This window comes from Salvelinus fontinalis, chromosome 10 (genome assembly GCF_029448725.1).
Source record: "Salvelinus fontinalis isolate EN_2023a chromosome 10, ASM2944872v1, whole genome shotgun sequence".
In the NCBI taxonomy this organism is placed as follows: Eukaryota; Metazoa; Chordata; class Actinopteri; order Salmoniformes; family Salmonidae; genus Salvelinus; species Salvelinus fontinalis.
Window position 1 is genome coordinate 14,562,343 of NC_074674.1, and position 18,954 is coordinate 14,581,296.

Consider the following 18,954-nt stretch of genomic DNA (forward strand, 5'->3'; position numbering starts at 1 on the left):
ACGACCGGCGCGGACCTTGGGCTATCTGATGGCTCAATGAAATCAGCCCGCAACATGTCAACAATAGCTGTGTCTGCTGCTTCCCTCCTGGCAAAGGGAATACGACGGGGCCGAATTTTAATGGTTCGGGTGTCCCCAGGCTCTATTTCGTGCTGAACTAGGTGCGTTTGTCCTACCTCATCTTCCCCCCAAGCGAAGCTATCTTTAAAGTCCAACAGCAGCTGCTTTAACTGTCTCTGTTGTCTCTCATCCAGACCCTGACAGTTCCTCAGCCACACAGCCTCGACGGCGTCGATAGCTTCCTCCTTCCCCCCGTCGGGCTGATGGGGTGAAGGAGCCAGTGTGTTTTGGGCTACTGGGCTGCCTGTGCTTGCACCATGATGGGGAGTGAAGGCCGTCGCCGCCGGAGACAGCTGCTGGGATGGCACAACGACCAAGGGAGCAGCCGGGATGACCGGTGGAGTTTCTGCAAGCTTGGAGGAATACGGAGGGACAGCCCTGCCCCCTGCTGGCCCTCCCGAAGGCGACATTCCCACTGTGGGCCCCCCCGACAGCCTCAAAGTGCCCAACGCTAAGTCCAACTGAGCCCCACAGTTTTTCAAAAAGTCCATTCCCAGTATACAGGGGTCCTGCACCGCTTCTACCCACACCGGACACCCCACAGTTCTCCCCCCCACAGTCACAGATAGCTGACACTTCCCTAACATGGGGGCTAGCTCCCACGTGACAGTCCGTAGCTGGACAAGGGTCGGCTCCACCCGCACCCCAACAGGTAGTATGTCTGGTCTCACCAGGGTTACTGTAGAGCCCGTGGCGACCAGGGCCAAACATTCCACCCCCTCTACCTTGACGATGACATTGCAGAAGTCCCCAACGGTGGTACGTCCCACCACAACTACCGGACTAGGAAACACGGCGGCAGCTACACCCTGGGGGAGCAGGTCCCCACCCTCTTGTCTGCGCTGCTGGGTACCTCTTTTGCTTACAGTGGGTTCGGGGGCGGGGGGGTGGGCCCGCGCTGCCCCCTGCGCGAGAACCCGCTGTCGTTTCCCTGGTGACGGGAGAATCTGCCACACTCCCGCTGAATGTGGCCAGGCTGGCACTGCGAGCTGACACTCGAGCTGACACTGCGACGTTGCCTGGAGCTCCTCTCCATGACAAGCGAAGCAGTCTTGACTAGCCCGCCCAACTCGTCAACCCACTCTGGTTTTGTGACTCCTGGCACCCCAGCCACCGCTGCTCTCACCTCTGGTTGACTGGCGACTTCCACTCTCACTCCCTCACCCCAGATCAGCTCCCTCTTCCTGGCTATCTCCACTGCAGCCCGCAGAGATGGTGGGTCCGCCATCTGAATATGCTTACCCAGTTTGGTGGAAGAGAGCGCTCTAATAAAACTGTCCCGTGCCAGCTCGTCTTGCACCCCAATCGGCATAGTTGCATAAGCCCGCCTGGTCAGGCTCAGAATACCACTTGCCAACGCCTTTAATGATTACCCCTGAAGTCTCTTTTTGTTACTCATTTCAATCCGCAGCATGTTGGGCTGCGCGTCGCTGCCGAAACGGCCCCCCAATGCCTCCACTAGCGCACCGTAGTCGCCCCTCTCGTCCGGGGCTAGCGTTAACAGGCATTCCGACGCCTCCTCTTCCAGGCTCAGGGCAAGCTGTAATGCTTTCGTCTCGTCAGACCACCTCCCGGCTCTAGCCAACAACTCGAATTGAGTGAAAAAAACTTCCCATTTACCTTGTCCATTGAACTTTGGTAGTTTAGCCGCTACCGTGGCTAATGGCAATAGGCCGCTGCCATCTCTGTTTACATAAGCAGGCCCAGCCATTTCCGCACCCGGTGACGTCGATATCCCCGTTGCCGTGACGTCTGCTCTCGAGCGGTGTGAAGGAAAACCCGCCAGTTCTGCCATCTTGCTGACTGACAATTTAACTTCCGCCATGTGGCTCTCCAGCTCTTCTACGGCAGTCGCCGCCTGACCCTCCCGACCGGGTACCCCCGAGCCCACAACGGACACTTTGTCCGACTCTTCCTTAAATTTCCGCCTCGCCCCAGGCATCATGACCGTAGATGCGAGTCACGCTAAAGCCAACCCGGCCTATACTGAACAGCTAACTCGCCTAGTCTCGATCCCGTAGTTCGAAAGCACTTCAATGTAATGACCCGGCTGGGTCATAAAAGGAAAAGAGACGGACTCTAGGTGTGCAGGTCAGAACACAGGTATATTCCTAAACTGGGCTATTGTTCAGGCCACAGCCCACGCCGCTAAATGCCGAACATACACAATTATACCATGTCGAGATAAGGGTCACTCTCATAGGAACAGATCAAGGCCCCGAACAGAAGAGAGAGAGATGAGACAGTAATCCCTATTTATGCATTTCCAAACCCCGCGGGATTACCCATCATACCCCCCCAACCTTTCCATCTGTCCTGACATATTTAACCCCTGCTAGTAGCCATGAGAACCATAACACACCAACAAACACAGAATACAATACCGGGTCGTTACAATATTAAATCGTCTGGGTCTGTAGAAGAGTCACGTTTCCGTTTTGAAATCGGTTCCCCTGTCTTACTCTCCGTCATGTTTGGGTGTTGCTTGTTGTCGTAATATTTTTCGATAAATGTCTCTAGTCTTAAGATTTGTTTTGTGTTATTATCCAGATTGAAGGTTATCACCCACCAGATTATGTCGTGCTAATATTTTAGTCTAACTTGCCGATATTGAATATTACGTTTTATCTTGAGGTGCTTCTACATAACTTCGTTCAGTCTGCCATTACCTTTACGTCCGCCCTACCTGTGCGCCTTCACCCTCAATAGTATGGTTGTTACTGAGCCAGGATTCCTAGCTGTTTTGGCACTGTGTGTCACGACTTCCACCGAAGGTGGCTCCTCTCCCTGTTCGGGCGGTGCTCGGCGGTCGTCGTCGCCGGTCTACTAGCTGTCACCAATCCTTTTTCCTTTTCTTTTAGTTATGTCTGTTTGTGTTTCACCTGGTTTCATTTTGGTTAATTAGGGGGGGTGTTTAGTTCGACATTTCCTTTGGGGTTTTGTGCGGGATTGTTTTCGTTTGAACTGTCAGTGAGTTTGGGTTTCGTTTTTATTAGCTCATGTTTTACAGGTGTTTTTCCCTAGACTGTGTCTGAGTGGGGTTTTGTTTTTATTAGCTCATGTTTTACAGGTGTTTTTCCCTAGACTGTGTCTGAGTGGGGTTTTCGTGGCTATTGCTGTAGTCCGTGTTCCTGTTGTCTTTTGAGCTCGTTGAATAAAACGCCCTTTTCTTTGGAACTTGTTTCTCCTGCGCCTGACTCCACACCCACATCTCCTTGGGGAGATCTGACACTGTGCCTATGTCAATGATAGTTCAGCAACAATTATTTAAACATCATTATTACTAGCCATTTTCTCTGTCCCCCAGGTCCCCTGGTGTACGATGGCAGCCTGTTGTCAGAGTGTAACAGAGACTGCTCCTGCTTGGCTGGGGAGTAGGACCCTGTGTGTTCAGACAACGGCATCACCTACACCTCCCCCTACCTCGCAGGCTGCTCCTGCTTTACAGGTTACAGCAAGATCACGGTACCAATACTATTAATGTACTAAGTGTACAAAACATTCACAGGGATTCTGGTCCATGTTGACTCCAATGCTTCCCACAGTTGTGTCAAGTTGGCTGTATGTCTTTTGAGTGGTGGACCATTCTTGATACACACGGAAACTGTTGAGTGTAAAAAAAACAGCATCGTTGCAGTTCTTGACACAAACTGGTACCCCTGGCACCTACTACTATGCCCTGTTGAAAGGCACGTAAATATTCTGTCTTGCCCATTCACCCTCTGAATGGCACACATACACAATCCATGTCTCAATTGTCTCAAGCCTTACAATATTTTTTAAAACCTTGTCTCCTCCTCTTTAGCTACACTGATTTAAGTGGATTTAACTAGTGACATCCATACGGGATTATAGTGTTAACCTGGATTCACCTGGTCAGGATATGTCATGGAAAGAGCAGGTGTTCTTAATATTTTATACACGCAGTGTAACTCATTGGCACTGAAATAAGTTATTTTCAACCATTAACTGGGGCCTTGTTGAGGCCTTATCTAAGTAAGTAATTGCTGATTGACAATAAAGTATTATTTTGATGTATGGAAAAGATATGGTATGCAATTCCTATGTAGAGAAGGTTCTCTCTGGTAGTTGTTCAATATGACTTCAACTTTTACAGGGCACTCTTGTGAAATAGATGTTTAATGTCAATGTGACTCCCCGTTTAAATAAAAGTTAAATAAATTAAAAAACGTCAACACAAACACAGGATATGGGGTACACATGGTATCACATCATTACATACTAGGCCCTACTGCACCTGCATTCCAGCGCCATTCCAGCATCTGGAATTGACTCAACATGTTTGAGGTGGGGGATCAATACATGTGGGGGAAGAGGTGGCTGTGGAATGTATGATTCTGATTTGTACAGGTAAGTTCATTGTGTGTATGGGGCGGTTGGCGTCCATGTTTGTGTTCGTACTCTGAGGTGTGTTTGAATATGAATGAGCAGCAGTGTTGTGATGTGTCCTATCCTGTCCTTGCAGAGTGACCTTCCTTGGCCTCATCACATGTCTCAGTGGCTCCTCCTTAGGAGGGAGGGGGACACCACCACGGGACAGACCCCACACTCATCGCTAGAGATCGAACTTCAGACTCCCTCCAAAACCACTGAACCCCTCAACACACCGAAAGAGATTACGGTGCACACCCTTAGAGGGAGACGGAACAGGATAACTCCCTCCAAACTCATAAAGACACAGAGGAGGAGGAACTATCCAACACCCAGGGAGAGAGAACGAGTTACCTCAGTCAAACAGTCAGAAAGAGGAGGTGGAAGAGGCGTTAGATAGAGGAGGAGATTACCCCAGAGGCAATTCCTCCTGTTCATGTGAGCAAGAAAAAACAGAAGGCTTCTGATCAGCCAAAGGGCAGGCAGAGGGAGAGGTCATAGTGATTCACACCCACAAAGAGAAAGACAACCCACACAACCTCTTGGTTGAGATGAACCACACAGAGGTAGAGGGCCTTCAGGGCTAGCCAGTCAGCCTGCCTGCTCTGATCCTCAAGTCAATTGTATTTAAATTCATGTTCATTAAAGATTTTTATTCAAGAATTGAAAAGTCCCATTTACTTAATTATAATTTTTCGCTGTCTTCAACCCTCAAGAACCAGGGTGAGTCTGGGTCACCCTTTTACCGGGCAAACACAACTTGCATATCGTCATAGACTAGGCCGAAACGTTCATCTTTTAACCTTGCCTGAATAAAACAATGCATTTTTTTATAGTGAGCAAGAGTTGCGCTTTTTCCTTTTCTATGATGATTCAAAAAAAAATGTGCACCTCAACTCAACGTTGGTTGAGCTCCCTCCGATTTTTTGTTGTCAAATATATATATATTTTTTTAAATGTACAAAGTATTAAAATTGGGATGTTTCCCACTTATTTACACAACCTACTCCACACTTGCAAAGTGAAGGTTTATAGAAAAGTTCTGAAATTAAGTAGTAAACAGAAGAAAAGCAGAATTGAATCCAATTATAATGCGAATAATTTAATGGTCTATGGTTCAATCCCATTTCTGAAGGTCTGATGAATAATTAATATTGTTCCTCCTCTTCCTTGTGGCAGGCGCAGCAGCACACTGCCCTCCAAAGCCTGCAAAATAATCGCCGGACTGCCCCTTTCCTTGCTCTGCATGGAACATCCAGTGTCACGTCCTTGGTGACGTGTGGGGTGACATCCGGGATGACCACAGCAACATCCTCTGGAAAGGGAAAAAATAGGAACAGAATGTAAACAAATGCAAACCGTAGGTTCTAAACACTGGCCAGTTGAAAGGTTCTACTAAGATGTCATGACAAACGGCACCTGTCAGAGTGCTCTCTAAGTGTTACTCACCTGCTTGGATGTCAGCTGGCAGAGTGGCGAAGACGGCCATCGTGAGATTCCTTTCTTCAGGTGTGACGTCCACAACCTCCAAGTGGGAAGAGATGGGCTCTGCCTCTGTATTAGGGGTGATGTCCACCACATTCAGGATGGAAGAAGCTGGATCTGCCTCTGTGTTAGTGGTGATGTCCACCACATTCAGGTGGGAAGAAGCCGGATCTGCCTCTTTGTTAGTGGTGATGTCCACCACATTCAGGTGGGAAGAAGCCGGATCTGCCTCTGTATTAGGGGTGATGTCCACCACATTCAGGTGGGAAGAAGCCGGATCTGCCTCTGTATTAGGGGTGATGTCCACAACATTCAGGTGGGAAGAAGCTGGGTCTGCCTCTGTGTTGGGGGTGATGTCCACAACCTCCATGTGGGAAGAAGCTGGGTCTGCCTTTGTTTTTGGGGTGATGTCCACAACCTCCAGGTGGGAAGAACCCGGGTCTGCCTTTGTTTTTGGGGTGATGTCCACAACATCCAGGTGGGAAGAACCCGGGTCTGCCTCTGTGTTTGGGGTGATGTTCACAACCTCCAGGTGGGAAGAAGCCTGGTCTGTGTTATGGGTGACAACAACAATCCTGATGGGCTCTACTACTACAAGGCACCAAGATGTCATCACAACAGGCATCTGTCAGAGTGCTCTCTATCATTGCTACTCACCTGCTTGGATGTCAGCTGGTAGTGTGGTGAAAACGGCCACCGCGAGGACAGGGGGGACTGGTAGGGTGGCTGCAGGGGGCTGGAAGCAGCTCTGCACCTCGTCCACCACAAAGGCACAGACGGAGCTCATATAAAAAGGGCTCTGGAGGTCATCCGTGGAGAAGGACTGACTGATTCTCCCGAGGATCGACCGCACAGAGTCAAAAGCAGCAGCCCGGGAGAAATGGATGTGAGGGGAAGGGTCCTTTAACAAACAGGAGAGCTTCTCCACTACGGCCGCCACCATGCCCACGGCCATCCCGCTTATTAGGATTGGGTGCTCTGAATGGCCTTCCTCTGGCTGAAGCCACAGGGCCAGGAGGAGCCTGGGCACCACCTCCACCACCACCTGAGATGGGCTGAGCAGGTTGCTACGGGGCTCATTGGACTGCTCGTCCAGAATGCTCCCCACAGCTCTCTCCACGATGATGTGGACTTTAGGATCGCTGAAATCAACAAAAAGGAGAAGACGAAGCTAAACGATGTGCAATGTCCTCACAGAGAACACTGTCTTAGTCTGTTTCTGTGTAGTTCCAGATGTGTAGATAAATGGATCAAGTCATATGCAGGGCAGTACATGGAACTCACATGTCAGCTGCCGAGGTGGAGTGCATGGAGCGGCGGAGCTTGCAGAAAGCCTCGTGCTCTATGTCCATCATTTTTAGGCAAATGTTTACTTCCCAGGCCTGCAGTATGAAACAGGAAGTCCCATTAGTGTAATTTCACAACAGATCTATTCTGCTGTGCTAACTCGTTGTTGAAAGGCTAGTAAAGAGCTCACTGACTTGTAGTATGTCTCTAACTCTCATTCTCTTACCAGCCGAGCGAGGTCGTTTCCCTCCTCCAGGGTTTCCTTCCACACCCTTCAAATAAATCACAGAGCAATTCAACTTTCCTGGCTTCTGATTTTTCTGTTGTTTATTTTACGCACACCTCCTGAAGTGCTGCTGGTGGCAGGGAATGGCAGTGAAGGTGAGTGCTGATGTAGTACTCACCTCTCCCTGAGGGATTTTTTGCCCTGAGACACCAGCCAGTTGCTCATGTGCTCCGTGGTGACATGGGGTGGGACCTGGCCTTGACTCTGGAGCAGCAGATAGTGGACCATGAGCTTCTTCTGCAAGATGAGGTAAGGTGTGAGACCGTTTCACGAAATACCCTATCATGTGCTTTCAGAAGGGCCTCTCGCAACATTTTACAACTGCTCATGCCTGACAATTTGCAAGTGATATTAAGAACTCTTAAAACCAACTTCTCTAAACTGTCTTGAAATACAACTCTCTTTCTGTTGTTTATGTTGTTGTGGGATGAATCTTACCTGTTTATTGTAATATGTTTCCTCCCAGCAGGCCTGCAGAGTCTGAAAATAAAGGCTGCTTCTACAGAATTCCTTTGAAGGTAATGAAAATAATGATGCTTTGTTATGCAGATTATGCACAAGCATTTACAGTATGCTAAAATGAATTTCTCCTAAGATTACCTTTGTGGGACCATAAGTGAACTCCGGAATGCACCAAACCCTATCCATGGTAAGATGGGGAAGAAATGCAGCGCTATAGATATACGGGATGCTCTAGAGATAACAGGAATGACTTAAAGTCGCGAATGATCAATGACTGTGGAGTCGTCCAATATGCTGCACTTAGAATGGAGTTGTAGGTGATGTTTGGCGCAAAATAGAATGTTTACATTCTATTGCCATGGAGAAATGGAATGTGTAGAACCTGTATAAATGGATATGCTTCTATGTCTTTATTATGTCATACTGTAGGGACGTAGGAGCCCGTCCCGATTCATGACGCGATTATCCAGGTGCATGTTGCTTAGACCTACTAATCCAACCTTGCTTTACAAGTTAAATACATAGATTTGTATAGGCATTTATAATCAATCGATCACATGCATTTAAAGCAATGATTGTCAATTGAAAATGTGGTTGTTGTGTTGTCCTGTTGTGCGCCTTGAGTGTAAGTCCCCTTAAGCACATTATTCCAATATTTCCGAGCTCTGAATTGACACAATGAACACTTTTGCAAAGATATTCGGTTAAAAATAAGAGTATGAATGACAATAAACGTATGACTTGGATTGTATGCATAACTGTAGTGAACAATATCGCTCAGCGTGGGTACTTTTGGTGTTAGGAAAGTATACGTTTTAAGTCTCTATGGCACGTATCACTTCGTTGTCTTGTTGGTGTAACAGTACTCGGCTTGCGTTGTGTACAATCAATCCTCGACACGAACTCCAACGTGTAGCACCAGTCATGGAGATTTATTCTGATAGGAACAGCACAAAATTGCACGTCATGCAATGCACGGCTCACCATCCAACTCTGCACTCACGCACTGTACAAAATATATGAACCCCCCCCCCCCCCCCACCAGACACAGTAAGTTGCTAGCTAGTACTGGCGGGAATTCTTTACAACAAAATGCACAACCAATATTCTCCAAAAAACACTGCATCTTATGTGTGATGTTCGAATAACAGTTACAAACAAATTGATATAAATGGTACATTTAAATCATCACTTCGGAGTATAAAAATCACTTTTGACGTTCAGTGCTTTGCAAACAACAACTTACCGCTGGTTTGGTGCTTGTTCACTGGGACGATTCTAACTGAAACATCCTCCCTCGTAAGCAAGCTACGCAAACCAGCCAATAAGATGCCATGTTGAGTAGGTGAAGGCAAGACAAAACTAAAACCAAAAATCCATTGGCTTAACAATAAAGTGGCAAGGGGATTCACCAATAAAACCCTGTTACATTGGTAATAGTAAAAATGCATGACAGTCCGCATTGTAATGGTCTAACAGGTATTTTTCATTTTGTTTCTCACATTAAACAGACATTTGAGAACGGAATTGCTTACAGTTGTACCTATGATGCACAGACACACTAAAGTTGTACAGTGTAGTTTGAATAGTGAGTTTAAATTATTTGCAGATGTATTCCTTATTATTTACAAATCGAAAGATGTAACATTTGAAATGAATGTGGCAGAACAGTTTAGCATAGAGTTCCTGTGGGAGTCTTCTCCTTCAGTCTTTTTGCCTCCTAGGCCTCGTTTCTCATTACATGGAATTTCCCCAGTGTCAACTTCACATGAGATGACCGCTGTCTACTGTCATGTGGGCCTGGATGACAGATATCGATATGCCGATATGGCTGCTGTCCATGGTCCTGAAATATACAATCTCAGCTATTTGCAAATGTACAACCGTCCAAACTTGACCCCACACACATACACACACATTAATGCTAATCTCTCACACACTTTTGAACATTGCACAACCTGCAACAAGACACTGAAAGAGCATTTTATTCCAAGTGTGTTTGAATAAAAACCTGAAGAATGAAATCAATGTGTGGATGTTGATTGGACAACGTATATGTGCTTTGCAGGAGCCATTTTTTTGTTGCATTCCCTGTTTTACTGGAGTATGATCAGATTGCTTTGTTTAAACCAGAATGAAGATTTGGTCTGAGAAACAATTCCGATTATAGCATGATAGCTATTGTTTTTTAAATAAGGCAATGTATTGTAGCGACCCGCACAGACAGCGGTGTGTTATGTGGTAGGCTATTAGTGGGTTGTGTTGTATTTACCAGTGTTCGCGTGGTCCGACATGCCAATCAACCTGCTATCTGCCAATCACGGGGATGCCTGGAATGTTCTGACGCCGGGCATCCTGGTGGTTGGCGGAGTGGCGTGAAGGGGGATTGGGCAGGGGGATGGAGCATTGGAAGTTAAGACCAGGTTTAGCCATTGCTCTCTCTCTTACGTCTGGGCTTCACAAGAGAAGGTCACGGTTGGCTTGTGGGGTATCTTTCATTTATTTGGCGTGGGCTACGGCCAAACAGTAGCCTTTGTAAAGTTGGGTTAATAAACCGTCAATTCGTAAACTCAACCCTCTGTCTGTACAATTGTTCCTTTATGATCTAGTCAGGTCTTTACAGTATATATGACCCCCTTTCAAAGAATCGCTCATTTATCACTTTCTTGCAAATATACAGTGCCTTCAGAAAGTGTTCATACCCCTCAACTAATCCTCATTTTGTTTTCTTACAGCCTGAATTCCAAATGGATTAAATTATAGTTTTTTTATCATCTCACCCAGATACAGACAATACCCCATAATGACAAAGTGAAAACATGTTTACATTTTTTTTTCTCCAAATGTATTGAAAATGAAATAAGGAAATATCTAATTTACATGTTAGAATCACCTTTGGCAGCAATTAAAGCTGTGAGTCTTTCTGGGTAAGTCTCCAAGAGCTTTGCACCCCTGGATTGTTGTCAAGTTCTGACCTTAGTTCCTTTTTTATGTCTTTATTTTAGTTTGGTCAGGGCGTGAGTTGGGGTGGGCATTCTATGTTGTTTTTCTAGGTTTTGTTCTGTATGTTATATTTCTATGTGTTTGGCCTAGTATGGTTCTCAATCAGAGGCAGGTGTCGATTTTTGTCTCTGATTGAGAATCATACTTAGGTAGCCTGTTTTCCCACTATGGGTTGTGGGTAGTTGTTTTCCGTTTCATTCGGGACTGTTTCGGTTTTCATTTTTGATTCTCTTGTTCTTTTTGTATTTTGTATTCATTCTCATTAAAATATATTATGGATACGTACCACGCTGCACATTGGTCCGATATTTCCTACTCCTCCTCAGACGAAGAGGACGAAAGCCGTTACAATTGTACCATGTTTGCAATATCACAATATATACAGTACCAGTCAAAAGTCTGGACACACCTACTTATTTAAGGGTTTTTCTTTATTTTTAAAATGTTTTACATTTTAGAATAATAGTGAAGACATCAAAACTATGAAATAGCACAATTGGAATCATGTAGTAAGCAAAAAAGTGTTAAACAAATCAAAAGATATTTTATATTTGAGATTCTTCGAAGTAGCCATCCTATCCTTGATGACCGCTTTGCACACTCTTGGCATTCTCTCAAACTTTTTCATGAGGTAGTCGGAAAATTTCAAGAACTTTGAAAGTTTCTTCGAGTGCAGTCGCAAAAACGATGAAGCGCTATGATGAAACTGGTTCCCATGAGGAAGACCCAGAGTTTCCTCTGCTGCAGAGTATAAGTTCAGTAGAGTTAACTGCTCCTCAGATTGGAGCCCAAGTAAATGCTTCATAGAGTTCAAGAAACACACACATCTCAACATGCACTGTTCAGAGGAGACTGCGTGAATCAGGCCTTCATGGTCGAATTGCTCCATTGAAACCACTACCAAAGGAGGGACACCAATAATAAGAAGAGACTTGCTTGGGCCAAGAAACACGAGCAATGGACCGTTAGACTAGTGGAAATCTGTTCTTTGGTCTGATGAGTCCAAATTTGCAATTTTTGGCTATCAATGTGCGTGTAAAGAATCCAGGGTGTTTAGTTGGGTCTACGCTTCATTATAAAACAATTTGTTGAATGGTTTAAAATCCGTCAGAAGCTGCTTTCAATTCATGCTGGCTCTGAATAAGTCTTGACGGAGACAGAACTTGTTTTGCCGAGGAAAGTGAAAAGGACTGAGGGAAAGTAAAATGGAAAATACATGGAAAGGAACATGGAAGAACCTCAAAGAACATTGCATTTTCAAGATCATGTAATATCAAACATAACATCAAAATGCATCTTATATTCCTGCCCTTACAGTAAAACCACATGATTTCAACTTACATTTTATGTGAAATCATGTGAAAACATGTTTTGGAACACAACGTGATCACATTTTCACATGTGTAGTTTAATGTTATCACATTAACTTCACATAAGATTACATAAAAACTTGTTTTTGGAACACTTCCCGTGTTCACATGTGAAATTCATGTAGTTTTTGCGTAAACGCCCTGTAGTTCCACACTCAAGGTTCTTAATTAATAATGCTTTAAAATGCACATGTACGATTGTGCATGTGTAATGGGTTGAAAACAAAGTCACTAAAAACAGACACTCAGTTATTATTTATTCCCCCCCAATTTGTTTATGTATTTATCTTAATTAATCTAAATTGTAATTTCTACATACTTTAGTGTTAGCAGTCCATCAGGCCAATAGATGGCGGTGTTTTACTGTTGTAGCAGGAGAAACGGCAAGTTCTGGCCAAGCGCTCACCATTCTGCAGAATAAGGATCAGAACTTTACAGAGGTAAACTGTGTGTTGTTTTTACTATTACAGGTATGTAACAGAACTTCCAAACGTTCAAATATATACACAATATGTAATAACTTGCTATTTAACAACTTTGTCACGGCCTTATCACGTTAGGAAAGGTTTTGTTTTGGCTTCGTGTCGAACTGAGTGAGAGAAGAACGGGATTTACATTGAGTGAGCGTATATGTTAGCTTGATGCTAGCTGAGGTAAAAAACTATTTAAGAGTCACAGAGACTATGTTTACTGAGTAGCTTACTTGTACTGGATTTTGTCTAAGAGATTTTTTATAAAGAATCCATTTGTTAGGGATTTCTGAGTTCGTTTTACATCTTATTGGTTTTGTGTAAAATTGTGCTCACTAACTGGTAAACTAGCCGAGCACGCTCAGTCTGGTGGACTTTTAGTGCATACAGTGAGAGAGAGACGATTTTCTGGAGGTGCCACTATCTTAAAGCTGAATGTATTGTTGTCAGTTTTCTATAGAGGTAGCGGTATATAGAAAAACATTCAGTTATTTATGTTTTCATATGTTTCTATTGTATGAATGTGAAATACATTGTGGTTTTCATGTGAAACCATACACTAAGACAGGGTTATTTGTGGAACATTTTAGAATTCTGCTTTAGGTAAAGTGCATTTATGTTGTGTAATTTAAAGTGTGCACTTGTTTGATGTGAATATTTTCAAAGTACTAACAAGAAAATAGACAATTGAACAAGAAGAAAAAAAACATTCTTCAGAATAAAGAAAGCGGCAGAACTTTGCATACGTAAACTTGTGTCCGTTCTTTTTATTATTGCAGGCCACCTCAGCTACACATGCACTCTGTCTGCACACGCATCCACATACACACAGACAAACACACACTAATGTTTTCTCTCTTGTGTTTGTCAGCAGTTCATCGTGGCCCTGTCGTTCGCCTCCTTCACCAAAGCTCTGTCAGGGACCTACATGAAGAGTGCCATCACTCAGAGAGACACTTTGACCTGTCCAGCTCTCTCATCGGACTCATAGAGGACAGCTTTGAGATGGGTATCAACAATAACATTGAGTTGCTTGAGAATTCATGTAATAAAAACCAGATACAGACTACAGTATGATCCATTTTTTTTGTGTTTCAATCAGTCTGCTCTCAATACTGTCCAGTTTTATAGTTGTTCCTATTAATTGATTGACTGGCGTTTGTCCATGACTCTACTGTCAAACCCCTAACATTGTTTTATGTGATGCTATGTTGTTGCAGCCTAGTATCCAAACTGATATGCCATTTTTAGTTTAAAAAAAACAGTGTTTATAATTTGCGATTCTTGACTACTGTAGTGTTGTGGTTTCTTGCAGGTAACCTGCTGTTCCTGGCTGTGGTCAGCCATTTTGGGGCGAAGCTGCACCGGCCCAAGCTCATTGATGGGGTTAGGATTTGGGCTAAATCAACTGATGCTGATGTAATTGTGTTTTCTGAAACCTGGCTCAGAAAGTCTGTTTTTGATAAGGATATTTGTATAAGTGGTTACAGTGTTTATCGCACTGATCGAGTTAAGAAAGGTGGGGGTGTGGCTATATATGTAAAAACAAATTTTCCTGTAAGTGTGGCAAAGTCTGAAACTATTTGTAAACAGTTGGAATTTCTTGCTTTGAATTTTGAGGTTTCAAAGGGTCTTTCTATAACTGTGATTGGCTGTTATAGAGCTCCTTCTGCTCTCGGTGATGCATTTTCTTCTTTGACGCACCTTATGTCTAAACTTCTTTACATTGAAATGATCTTGATTGGTGATCTCAACTGGTGTTGGTTAAAGCCGGTGTCTGATGATTTAAAAATGTTTTGTAATTCTATGAATCTTACCCAGTTGATTAACTCACCCACTCGCCCAAATCTTAAATGCCCAGATAAATCTACCCTGATTATTTTATATTAACAAATGTTCCAAATAAATATCCTGCGGTTGGTGTTTTTTGTAATGATTTAAGTGACCATTGTTCTGTTGTTGCTGTTAGAAATACTAAGGTTCCTAAGACAAACCCACGTTTTATTCATAAGAGAAATGTGAAGTGTTTTAATGAGCAGGCTTTCGTTCATGATTTGTTTTATTTTGACTGGAGCTAGATTGAGTTTATCCCTGATGTGGAAACTGCCTGGATATTCTTTCATTATGTTTTTTTCCAAATAGTCAACAAACATGCCCCATTCCGCAGGTTCAGGGTTAAAGGGCGGGATAATCCATGGTTTTCTTCTGAGCTGTCTTGTATTATTCACGATCGTAATCTAGCCTGGGCTAAAGCAAGGAAATAATGTTGTGATGCTGATTGGCTTATTTTTAGGCAGTTACAAAACGAGTGTTCTTTTCTTCTCAGGAAGGCCAAGTCTGAATATTTTATGTCTTTTACCACTGATAACCTGAATGACCCTAGAAAGTTTTGGAAGGCTATTAAGTCTATGTCTGGTAACAGTAATGTTAATGAATTACCGTCATGTGTTTTGAAGGACTCTGTTGCTGTATATGACAAAACTGAAATGCTGAATTGTTTCAATGAGCACTTTGTATCATCTGGTAGGCTGTTTAATTCAGTGTCCTCTGTCTCTGTACAACCCTGTGTGGATGAACCAGCGTCTTCTGTCTCTGTACAACCCTGTGTGGATGAACCAGTGTCCTCTGTGTGTGGATGAACCAGTGAGAGCTGGTCAAACGTTTAGCTTTTTGCCATTCTCAGTGCAGGTGGTACATAAAGCCCTGAAATCCTTAGATCAGAGAAAGCCTGCAGGTCCTGATCTTTTGGATCCCTACTTTTTAAATCTGGCAGCTGATTTCATAGCTGAACCACTTACATATCTGTTTATCTAACCCTGGAATGTAATGAAATTCCGAAAATCTGGAAATCATCATTTGTCCTACCACTTTTAAAAGGGGGAGATCCAACTCTTTTAAATAATTATAGGCCAATCTCAAAGCTGTCACCCCCGGTGAAAATACTTGAAACCCTTGTGAGTGAACAGCTAAGAGTTTTTATTTACTAACTCTATTTTATCAATGTATTTATCGGGCTTCAGGAAGAAGCATAGCCAATTACAGCAGCCATGAAGGTTTTCAATGATATCACTGAAGCCCTTGACAAAAAACACCACTGTGTCTCACTAAGGCTTTTGATACAGTTGATCATGCTATACTAAGGCAGAGATTGTCGAGTGTAGGTCTTTCAGAGCATGGTTTGCTAACTGTCTGATAGAACTCAGTGCACTCAATTTGATGGGCTGTTAAATTATCTGTATTTAATGGTGTGCCCCAAGGCTCTGTACTTGGTCCTCTCTTATTCACTATTTATATAAATGATTTAGACAAAAATGTCCAAAATGCGCAACTTCATTTTTATGCTGATGATACTGTTATTTACTGTTGTGCCTAGTCTCTTACAAAAGCTTTCCAGAACTTGCAACCTGCTTTTTATACTGTTCAACATACCTTGTGTCAATTGAAGCTTATCCTCAATACTGACAAAACTAAACTAATGGTGTTTTATAAAGCAAGAAATAGACCTCTGAACCTTTCACCTATTACTACCTGTCAGGGCAAGGAGATTGAGGTTGTAACCTCATATAAATATCTTGGAATTTTAATTGATGACGGACTCTCTTTTAAATTGCATATTCAACAAATTACCATATTATTTTTGCTGAAATTGGGATTTTATTTTAGGAATAAGGCCTGTTTTTCTTTTGAAGCCAGAAGGAGGCTAGTATCAGCTACATTTATGCCTTTACTAGACTATGGGGATATTTTATATATGAATGCTTCCGCTCAGTGTTTGAGACCAATTGACACCCTTTACCATGGCACTTTGAGATTTATTTAAAACTGCAAAACCCTTACGCACCACTGCACTTTGTATACCAGGGTTGGTTGGCCTTCTCTAGTCAGTCGTAGGCTCAGTCACTGGTATACTTTTATTTATAAAGCCATTTTGGGTTTACTACCTTTTTTATTTGGGCATTTTTATTGTTCAGAAATGTGATGGGTACTCTCTTCGTTCGCTGGACTTTATCCTGCTAACTGTTCCAAATGTCCGAACTGAATTTGGTAAAAGGGCTTTTATGTACTCTGCGCCATCGTCTTGGAACTTCTTACAAAATACTTTTAAACTGGAAGAACTTGTCCCGATTTGGTATTTTTAAATCACTGATGAATGATCTTGAGACTGATTCCCTGACCTGTCAATGTTTTTATTTAGCTGTTTTTCATTTTTGTTTTCCTCTTGTGAATTCTATGGTTTTTACTAGATTACTTGTGGTTTTTCATGTTGTTTGTCTGTAATTTTTGTAATGACTTGGTGCTGCCTATCTTGGCCAGGACCCTCTTGAAAAAGAGATTTTAAATCTCAATGAGCCCTTCCTGGTTAAATAAAGGTTAAATAAAACATTAAAAAAATTGCTATGGGCTGTTTCCTCATGGCTGTAGGATCCTTCCTCACAGGCCTTCCACACTTCTTCATGGGACGGTAAATCGAATGAAATACTGGTTAAACTTGTACTTGTAGAGATACTCCAATGCGGAGGATAGTTTCACTTTAGAAATAAAGAAATGTATCCAGTTGTTGATTAATCTCAGTTAATTTAGAACTAAAGTCTTGCGTAATTGGTCAGCTGCTTGATTATGTTTTGGGGCCATACATGTGAAGAGAAGGGATTAAGAGATGCTATAACTGACGTGGTAAGGTTGGACCCAGGTGCAGAGAAGAGACCAGAAGATGAAGCAGTGGTTCCAACCAGTGTCTCCACCCCTCCAGGGCCCACTAAACTGCCAAGAGCTCCCGGTTGCCTACATTGTAGTTGCCTTCTGCTGGCGAGAACCGCTTGGAGAGAAAGTCACATGGGTGCAGTTTCTTGTCCTCGTTCCGCTGTGAAAGGACCACCCGAGCTCCGGTGTCTGAGGCGTCCACCTCTACCACAAAGGGACGAGTAGGATCAGGATGAACGAGGATAGGTCCGGAGGTGAAACGTCCCTTGAGCTCTATGAATGCCCTGTCAGCCTCGGGATTCCAGCAAAAACCTGCTTGAGTGAGGTGGGACAGGGCTGTATGTGTTGTCGTCGATGTAAACAAAGATGAACCGGTTCAACATATCCCAAAGAGTGTCATTGATCAATGCTTGGAAGACTGCCGGTGAGTTCGATATTCCGAAGGTCATGACTAAATACTCAGTTACCACTAGGGGTGTTAAAGGCAGTTTTCCACTCATCTCCCTCCATGATTCTCAACAGATTTTAAGCATTGCGGAGGTCCAGTTTGGTGAACATTTGGGCTCCTACGGCCAACTTGAAGGCGGCGGACATCGGGTAGGGAGTAACGATTCTTGATCGTAATCCTTTTCAGCCCTCTATAATCGATGCAAGGACTGAAGTTTGGGTCAGAGACAGAGAGACAAGGGATGCGTTTAGACAGAAAGCCCAATTATGATATTTTTTCCATTAATAGTTCTTTTGAACAATCACATTAGATATTTTCGCATCAGCTCTTTTTCAGAGCATGTCTGATTGGTCAAAATACAAATTACTCAAAAAATTACTGAATTGAGCTGACTGTATAAACGAAGCAATAGAAACCTGGACATGCTCCAGCTGAAATGTTCCATCCTGTCAGTATTGATGTTGAATGGCATTAAATACTATTTTTTTGTTCTCTCCCATCCCCTGTAGGTTTGTTGAACATGAGTGGAAATGAAGCTCCAGCACACTCGTAGCACTATAGACTTGTGAGTAGATCTTTTCCAGGTGAGTTGAACCTGCCTGTGGGTGCGGTGGGGATATTCCTGGGAGGTCTACTGATGTAGAGGTATAAGCTCGGCGTGTCTGGAGCCCAGCTGTCTTTCGTCACCTCCTTCATGGCCTACCTCCTCCTCCCTCTGCAGTCTGGCACTAAGTGTGACAATGTTTAGGTGGCTGGTCTGACCGTGTCCTACAACGAGTAAATATGACATCTGATTGGTTGGTTGGTGGGTTGGTTGGTTGGTGGGTTGATAAAAACAAAAGTTTTGATCAGTGGAATATGAAGGAAAGTTAGACCAAAACACACGTGGGCTTGTGCCGGGGCTCCCTCTTGTGGGAATATACAGTATGG

At 43.6% G+C, this 18,954-nt stretch overlaps 1 protein-coding gene and 1 long non-coding RNA gene across 7 annotated transcripts; one reads left to right on the forward strand and one right to left on the reverse strand.

Moving 5' to 3' along the window:
- Window positions 1–5,150: 5,150 nt before the first annotated feature.
- LOC129863663 (uncharacterized) lies at window positions 5,151–9,401 on the reverse strand. 5 transcript variants are annotated; one of them, XM_055935795.1, is made up of 8 exons: window positions 9,279–9,401; window positions 8,009–8,080; window positions 7,689–7,807; window positions 7,511–7,556; window positions 7,282–7,379; window positions 6,655–7,139; window positions 5,962–6,546; window positions 5,151–5,827 (listed from the first exon to the last, which is right to left on the reverse strand). In XM_055935795.1, exons 3-8 carry the CDS (start codon window positions 7,796–7,798, stop codon window positions 5,661–5,663), a joined length of 1,491 nt encoding a protein of 496 aa, XP_055791770.1. In that variant the 5' UTR covers window positions 7,799–7,807; window positions 8,009–8,080; window positions 9,279–9,401; the 3' UTR covers window positions 5,151–5,660. The 5 variants fall into 5 exon arrangements, with proteins under 5 accessions (XP_055791770.1, XP_055791766.1, XP_055791767.1 ...); XM_055935791.1 differs by having other exon boundaries at window positions 8,009–8,969; XM_055935792.1 differs by having other exon boundaries at window positions 8,009–9,038.
- A 3,386-nt stretch (window positions 9,402–12,787) lies between these two features.
- On the forward strand, window positions 12,788–18,253 carry LOC129863667 (uncharacterized). 2 transcript variants are annotated; one of them, XR_008761002.1, is made up of 3 exons: window positions 12,788–12,875; window positions 13,747–13,884; window positions 14,191–18,253. It is a non-coding gene; the product is annotated as an uncharacterized LOC129863667 (long non-coding RNA). The 2 variants fall into 2 exon arrangements; XR_008761003.1 differs by having other exon boundaries at window positions 12,793–12,875; window positions 13,750–13,884.
- Window positions 18,254–18,954: the final 701 nt, after the last annotated feature.

What these genes read in the sequence shown, in the direction of transcription:
- LOC129863663 (XM_055935791.1), bottom strand. Translation starts at nt 8,134, where the DNA reads ATGCTTGTGCATAATCTGCATAACAAAGCATCATTATTTTCATTACCT. An exon ending in GAAACGACCTCGCTCGGCTG is followed by an intron (nt 7,380 to 7,510) that starts GTAAGAGAATGA and finishes TTCATACTGCAG; the next exon opens with GCCTGGGAAGTAAACATTTG. An exon ending in TCCACCTCGGCAGCTGACAT is followed by an intron (nt 7,140 to 7,281) that starts GTGAGTTCCATG and finishes TGTTGATTTCAG; the next exon opens with CGATCCTAAAGTCCACATCA.